This window comes from Phalaenopsis equestris, unplaced genomic scaffold (assembly GCF_001263595.1).
Source record: "Phalaenopsis equestris unplaced genomic scaffold, ASM126359v1 Scaffold203255, whole genome shotgun sequence".
NCBI lineage: Eukaryota > Viridiplantae > Streptophyta > Magnoliopsida > Asparagales > Orchidaceae > Phalaenopsis > Phalaenopsis equestris.
The window spans coordinates 131,191-139,603 of record NW_018222893.1 but is presented as its reverse complement, the minus strand read 5'-3'; the positions used below and the strand labels follow the sequence as shown (position 1 = coordinate 139,603).

The following is an 8,413-nucleotide window of genomic DNA, read 5'->3' as shown; positions in this document are numbered from 1 at the left end:
CACATCATTTTAACAAATAAAGTAGATGAAATATTCCCGTAACACAGCTGAATATTCCAATCCGAACGTAGCTCCACGTTAGGAGTCATGATGTAATATTTTTCCCCGCAAATCACGCCTAAATGGCTTCCCTCTTCCCCAGTTTGCTTGAAACCATCATCAAGCTTCCCCTTGCTCCTCTCTTGCACAAAACCCTAGCGATACGTTCGCGACTAAGCTAGCTGGAAGGCAACGACAACATCACAGCGTACAAAGAACTTTCTAAAACTCCCATATATAACCCCCTTTCCACTCTCTACCACCTGACTAACCCTCGTCTTTCTCATCTATCTGCCATCCTCGTGCGTTTCAGCTTCTCTAAATCCCGTAATTCACCTTCCAACGGGATTTACTAAATCATGGATTTAAGACAAAATGGAGGAGACAAGGGGTTTAATATCCTGTAGGATTTAAAGTAGCCATCTTTGTTAATTGACAGGACTTGGGCTAAATCTTGCTCAAATCGTGCTCAAGTCATGACCACCCCTTAAAATTTCGAAATTATTCATTTTTATTTCTTAACCACGCGTGATAAAAGAAAACCAATCAATTTATCAGTTTTTAAATAGATTTAACATTTGCTATGCCCCTTTAGCTGATGCAACTTCGATCATTCATGGTCTTGATTCCATGGCAGTGATCTGTGTAGGCAATACTTACCAGAGAGAAGGGCGACTTGCTTGGGAGTCAGCCTAGCAGAGAAGCCACTTGCCGCGTAAATATAGTGATAGACTACCGCATCCTTCGCCGCCTCCTCGCTGACAAAAAAAGATACACATGACTATAAAATAAAAAGTATAAAAGAAAAAAAAATCTCTGGTAACAACAACTGAGAATAAAAAAAAGAATAAGAAAAAACAGGGAAGGAGATGGGCCGACCTGCCGATGACTGAAGCAAGCGTCTTGATATCGAAAGCCTCAGGCTCTTCATCCTCCGGCCTGATCAAATGCACGATGTGGACAGACGTAGATTCGTCCTCAGCCTCGCAAACAGCCTCTTCTGGAACCAGATCGTCTTTATTCTCGGAGGCGTCGTTTGTGGTGGTGGTGGCGGAAAACTTGTACTCGGCTTGATATGCCATTTCAGGCTCCACATCTGTCTTAACCTCGGAAGCTTCGTCTGTGGCTAACGAGCCGAACTTGGACTTCGGCCGAGATACCATTTCAGGTTCCACAACGGCGGCAACGTCTATGACAGAGGCGACAAGCTTTTCCTCTGCTCGATATGCCATTTTTTTAGTTTCGTTATGGAGGAGAAAAGGACTAGTGCGGGTGATGAACGTCAACTATGACAGCTTATAAAATGGATGGATTGCTTTCGAAGTAATTGGGAGGTTGTGGAGTATGATTACTGTAAACCGCGTTTGGAGGGGGATTGATTGGAGTGATTCATTGTCAGTCGAAATGCGCTCAACTTTTAGCCCTCGCATTGGATTCGAGTGGAAGCTTCTAGCCCTCGCATTGGATCCGAGTGTCCTTTATCATGGTCTGCTTATTCATTGGATGCCGATTCGGTTTCACCATGCAGGGCATGCAGAAACAACGCTATTTACGTATGTCATATGAATGCAGTTTTGCGTGCGTACTCCTTCTAATAACCTTCCAATAATTTAATTATTGAGGGTTGTTGAAATGTTATTGGGGGTATTAACAATAACATCTCAATAATCTCCCAACAGCCTACAAATACCTTTTGCGATTTGTGCTCATGTTTTTTTTTTGGGCTAAGGAATGTATATCATGACGAGTACGCTACATTCGTGCTGACTGATTCATCACTGAATGAAGTGATCGCCTTTTTGACTGATGAAAAAGGAGAATGGAAGGTTAAGAACAACAAGATAGTTAACTTCTTTGCTTCCCTGTTGACTAGTTAGTCAAAGGTATGACATCACTTTATTTCTGTTAAGTTATTACCAACGAATCATCTTGCTGATATAACAAAAGACAGAGCGGTATTGAATTATTGCATTTAGAACATGAAAGCAATAAATGTTAGTGCACTCATAGTTCATCATGCTCGAAGTATCGCGGATAGTTCTACAGCTAAGGCTGTCAAAAAAGCTCGTTGTTCGCGAACAGTTCGTGTTCGGTTCGTCACTGAGTTCGTGTTTGATTCGTTCGATAAGTAAACGAGACAAACGCGAACAAATTTTTTTCGTTCGGTTAGTTAAACGAACCAAACACGAACAGTGATGCGTTCGTTCGTGTTCGAATCGTTATTGTTTGAAATATAAAATAATATAAAATAATTATATATAAAAAATTTATTATATTTTAAAACATTAAATTTTATAAATTATAATATATAATAAAATAATAATAATAATATATTAATATACTATAGTTTAGGGTTGGCAAACTGGCTCGTCGTTCGCGACCAGCTCGCGTTCGGTTCGTGTTCGGCTCGTTCGTTAAGAAACGAACACGAACTTATTTCAAACAAACTAAATTTTAAACGAACCGAACACGAACACAAGCTTTGTTCGTTCGTGTTCGGTTCGTTTACACCCCTGAGTCTACAGCTAGTGGTTTGGGATATTCTGTCTTGATTTTTACTTTATGTGGCCCAAAGAAATGAAGAAAGATTACAGCCACAAAATCTTATTGGGAGGCATATGATTGAGAGAGTGAAATCATTTGTTAAAGGTCAAGCAGGTCTACTAATGAAGAAAACTTACTCAAAGTCACAGAAATGGATGTGCGAGAAAGGCAGGATAACCATCCAGTGTGGTTGTTACTTTAACTTTGTCGAAGATATGAAAAGGGATCCCTCGAGTATCCTCAGATACGATGAGGTGGATCCTCTACCTTCTTAAATAAAGAGAATGATCAAAAGGATGGTCATATGGAGTATACTACTAGCAGACTGCATTTCAAAAATTTCCATAATTATTGTTTATGACGAAAGAGATTGTATCCCTCTGCACATAGAACACCATGATTTTGTAAGCCCCTTCTGCACAGTGTCATTCATGAGCCGAAGTAACTTCCTATTTGGAAAGGAGATCACTATTGGTTGCCCATGGGGAGTTCAGAGGATCTGTCAAAATTATGCTAACAATGGGTTCGGCGTTAATTTTAAAGGGAAATGGAGCAGATCTAGCCACGCACTGAATTCCTGGAGTGCGACATTGCAGAGTGTCTGTGACTTTCAGAAGAATGGATGAAAGTAAAGTATCGTACGGGTTCTGTCTGGATCCAACGTTGGAGGAGTTGCACCAGTAAAAGCTATGAGAGGGTTGCACCTCTAAGTACACGTAAAATTAATTCTCATCCAGGAGCATGGCTTAGTTGGTCATCTTGATCAGGGGCTCAACCTACAGAGGACAGATAGACAAATTTTGTCACCTTTTTGTTGCATCAGAGCAGCATACATGATATTACACTCCATATATGATGTTTCAGATATATTCAGCATGTTGTCTCAATTGATATTTCAACATGTATTAAGTCTGTAACACCTTTTTGAAGCAGATTAATGAAATTTCTTTTAGATTTCAACATATTTTCAAATTGCCTTTTTTGTGCGATTGATAAGGAGCCGTGAAACCATACGTTGGTTTTGAATTATAATGAACAAAGAACAATACAACGAAAGTATGATATTAAAATTTTAATTTTTTTTAAAAATCAACCAACAAAAAATTAAAATTTTAAAATATATTTTGATAATTAAAAGTGATAAGGACAACAAAAAAAGAAAATGATAGATTTGGTGAGTTTGTTCCTCTCATGTTTGAGGTTCCTCACTCCCCGCTTGCGCAACACGAATGCCTTTATCTACATGAATTTGTCACAACCCCCACGAAATATCGACACTTTAGTGCATCAGCTGCAGGAGCATCTACTTCTCACTCTGTGATATGCCTAAAATATATAGTGTTTTTAGACACATTTTTATACCTATTTTTGAGATATTTGCGCTTTAATGGAAGATATTTTTGTATTTTTCTTCCAGGTACAGGTAAAAAGGTGAAAAATGATCAAATTTGGAGCAAATAGGACAAAAATGTGCAAAAGTGTTTTGGTGCCTAAGCGCTAGATTTGAGACTTAAGCGCTAGTTAAACAGAGAAGGTCGTGCCAAAGTGTCAGAACAGAGAAGGTCGTGCCTAAGCGCCAGAGGCCCTGCGCTTAAGCGCCACTAGCAGTTATTAGATGAGTAAATTTGATTTTTGTAAATTTTGAAGAGGTTTTTTAGGCACATATTGGTTTAATAGCTGGTTACAACAACCATGGACAAAAATTATTGTGAAAGGATGCATTGCTTGAGGAAATACATTGAATCAAGTCATATTTTGAAGAGATACCAAAACACCTCTTGGAAAATTATAAAAGAAGGAAGAGAAGATATTCAGAAGAGTCCTAAAAAGGTCCGAAAAGTACTGGGAAAGTTTCGAAAGTTCTAAATTTGGGGAGTTGTTGGAGAGATTTTTAGGCACCACATATTTATCCTTTTTATTTTAGTTTTATATTGAGAATGTTGTAAAAGAGAAGAGATTCAAAGTAACTTCAAGAGTTTGGTGGAGAACTTGAGATAAGTTTTTTTTATCTTTTGTTTTAGACTACTTTTGATTTTAATTGAGACTTGTTGTTGGTTTGACAGTGGTTTCTATTTTTAAACTAAAGTGTGGTTTTGTTTTCTCCATGAATTTTGAATAGTTTTCTTTATCTTTCTTTTTAAAATGATAAGTAATTAAGTGTTGGATGAAATTTAAGGAGAGTATTGATCTTTAATGTTGGAAGAAGTTGTGATGATTCAATTCCATGTACTTCATTTACTTCTTGATTTGGTCAATCCAGATGTTAAAATTTGTTGTGAGAACATGTAAGAACTAGGCTGGTATTATCTCGGTCAACAATTGGAAATAATCACATGTGGTTGTATGAATGAGTTTGTAGTTCATATGATTGAGTGCAAATAAATAAAAAAATATTCATTGAAGGGTGTAGAGTTATAGGACTTTAAAGTGACAGGTTAAAGCCCCTAACTTAATTTATTATTGTAGGTTCTGATATGAGATGTTAGCCCTTAGGTGGAGGGAATCGAGGGAACTCTAAAATGAGAGCTAGTATCTTCCCTGTCTAGCCAATCTTCAGAACTATTCAAACTTTAAATTAGCAAATGTTCTTTATAACATCTCTAGTAAGGGTAAAGAATATTATTGCTCATATTTCCATAATAGAATTCCTATACTTATTACTGATTCATGATAAGGAGAAAGATGTTTTCATATTTAGTGCTTTTCTTCTACAAAAACTTAAGTTATCTTTGTAAGTTTGTTCTGTTTTTATTAAAATATTAAAATTACCAAAAATACTTAAACTTTCTTTACTGCGAAAATGTCTTTAATTTAAACAATTGTCTTTTTAAAAATAGAAAGTTTTCCAAAAAGTGCATATTGAATATCTTCCTTGTGGGTTCGATATTCAGGTCTTAATCAAAAAGTCCTATATTACTTGATAACGATACGTATACTTGCGTAGTATTCCAATACATATAAATTAAAAGTTAAATTCTTATTTCTTCAAGATCAAGTTTTTGGTTTTGTTGTGAAATAAGGAAATATAAGTGAAAAATATAATCATAATTATTATTATACTGTTGCATATAAGCAGTTTTAAGATCAAATTTTTGGCGTCGTTGCCGAGGAAGTGAAGTGAAGACTGTAAAGAATCTATTGATTTAAAAGCAAAATTCTATTTTTTAGAAAGTCTTATTTAAAAATTAAGTTATTGTATTTTATGTTTTGTGTGTTTAGTTTTATTTTATTTTATGTTAGTGTATGTGTAGTTCAGGTTCTGAAGGACTAATGTGCTACGATTTTAAATTAGTGAGAACTGTTAGAAAAATCAGAAAAATTAAAAAAATTAAAAATCTTGAAAAATCCAAAAAAATTATAAAAATAGCAAACCATAATGATCAAAATGCTGAAATTCATCAAGAGTTTAGACCCTTAAGAGATTATGCCAACCCTACTGTAGATAAACTTCATTGTAGTACTAAAAAACCTACTATAGTAACTAATTCATTTGAGATTAAACATGCTATTATCCAAATAGTATCAAACAATCAGTTTGGGGATCACCAATTAAAGATCTAAATTTACATCTTGCCAATTTTTTAGAATTATGAGCTACATTTAAATACGATGGTGTATCAGATGATGCCATAAGACTTAGGTTATTTCCTTTCTCACTGAGGGATAAAACTAAAATGTGGTTGAATTCGTTATCACCTAGATCTATAAGAACTTGGGGTGATTTACCACAAAATTTCCTTGCTAAATATTTTCCACTATAAAAAACTGTAAAACTTAGAAACTATATTACATCTTTTAATCAGTCTGAAGGGGAATCTATTTATGAAGCATGACAGAGATTTAAAAAACTCTTAAGAATGTGTCCACACCATGCTATACCAGATTGGTTAATAATTCAAACTTTTTATAATTGATTAGTTGGATCTCTTAGATCAATTATCGATGTCGCTGCTGGTGGTTCATTGATGTCAAAATCATTTCATGACGCCTATGCTTTAATTGAAGAAATGACTACCAATAATTTTTAATGACCTTCTGAGAGGGTGAATCCTAAGAAAATAGCCAATATTCGTGAATCTGATGCATTTACTATGTTAGCAAATCAAGTAGCTGCAATTTCAAGGATGTTAGACCAATTTGGAATGAATTTTTCTCAACCAATTTCCATGATTGAAGAGAATTCATTAGGCTAAATGATAGATTCTAAAGCATCATTAGAAACTTTGAATACCATAAATAACAAGCAGAATAATCCTTATTCAAATTATTATAACCCACCTTGGAAAAACCTTCCCAACTTTAACTGGAATAACAATTCAGGTGGTAATAATCAACAATGGGGGAACACCTAGTAAAACCATTAAGAAACTGGAAAAATCAAGGAAATAATAATTAGAGATGTACTAATCCTCCAGGTTTCAACAGTAATACATAATTTAAAGAGAAGAAGTTCGATGTTGGAGGTAAAGTATTGGGTGGTGGATGATCAATTGTGATGGACATTGGCAAGGACGTAGCCGGGGTTGCTTGCACGTTAAGATTTGTGGAGAATTTTGTCGTTGGATGCAATGTCCAATTTTACATAATCCACATTTCTGCTTCCGGACCTTTTTAAATAAATTACATATCAGCCCATGTTTTATAGGTCCCAATTGGTAGGGTTCAAAAAGAAATTGAAGTAAGAGAGAAGAAAATGAAGAATCAAAAGAGGACACTCCAAATGGTTCTGAGAGACCTATATCTCCGCTGAAAATTGATTTGGAAAATCCACCACCTCCATTTCCTCAAAGACTTCATCAGCAGAAGTTGGATAAGTAATTTTTAGAATTTCTGGAAATATTTAAGAAGCTTACAATTAATATTCCATTTGCTGAAGCCTTAGAACAAATGTCAAGCTATGTAAAGTTTCAAAAGGATATTCTCAACAAGAAAAGAAAGTTTGAAGATAATGAGACTGTTGCACTTAGTGAGGAGTGTAGTGCTATAATTCATAAAAAGCTTCCTAAAAAACTTAAAGATCCTGATAGATTTACAATTCCATGTACAATGGGAGACAGATTTTTTGGGAAAGCTTTATGTGATTTAGGTGCAAGCATTAACCTTATGCCATTATCAATATTCAAAAGATTGTGACTAGGAGAAATAACCCCCACTACTGTAACTCTGCAGTTAGCAGATCGTTCGGTAATTTATCTTAAAGGAGTTATAGAAGATGTCCTAGCAAAAGTGGATAAATTTTTCATTATGCTAGATATGGAGGAAGATAAAGAGATACCTATCATTTTGGGGAGACCTTTCCTAGCTGACCGCGACTTTACATATGCTTAGAAATACAAGATAAATATAGACGTAATAAATATTCAATAATTGTAAAGTCACACTTATCAACACAAGTATACGTATCGCTCAAGTAATATAGGGCTTTAATGGAGTCCTAGATATCGATCCCACAGGGAGTGGCTTAGAACTGCGAACTAAGATTTTAGAAAAACAATACATTAATCACAACAACGAAGTTCAATTTGCTTATCTGTCACTAATAGACAATTGAAATAAATAGGTAAATTTAACAATTATTAAATGACTAATGATACTAAGGAGGGTCTAATTGTGATATTCAATATATAGGAAAGCATCCTTCTCCTTGTCAAGAAATTATAGTGAATGGATAAAGCGAATTAGTTCAATTTATATTATGCCAAATAGGAGCATACCTATTCTTTACTTGTTGGTCCAGGCATAAAGAACATTAACTAATCCTATGCTTGTTTACTGAATCTGCGACTAGGCTGGGAGGATACCGACTCTCACTTCGGAGCTCCCACGTTCC

At 35.2% G+C, this 8,413-nt stretch overlaps 1 protein-coding gene across 1 annotated transcript in view; it reads right to left on the bottom strand.

The window, feature by feature from the left end:
• The window catches only part of LOC110036159 (subtilisin-like protease SBT3.12), a 3,324-nt gene extending 1,877 nt beyond the window's left edge, over positions 1-1,447 (bottom strand). The window contains exons 1-2 of the mRNA XM_020740540.1: positions 919-1,447; positions 700-797 (exon numbers count right to left, since the gene is read on the bottom strand). Of these exons, the coding sequence (XP_020596199.1) occupies positions 700-797; positions 919-1,271 (451 nt within the window). The 5' untranslated portion in view covers positions 1,272-1,447. The remainder of the gene's footprint in view (positions 1-699; positions 798-918) is intronic.
• Positions 1,448-8,413: the final 6,966 nt, after the last annotated feature.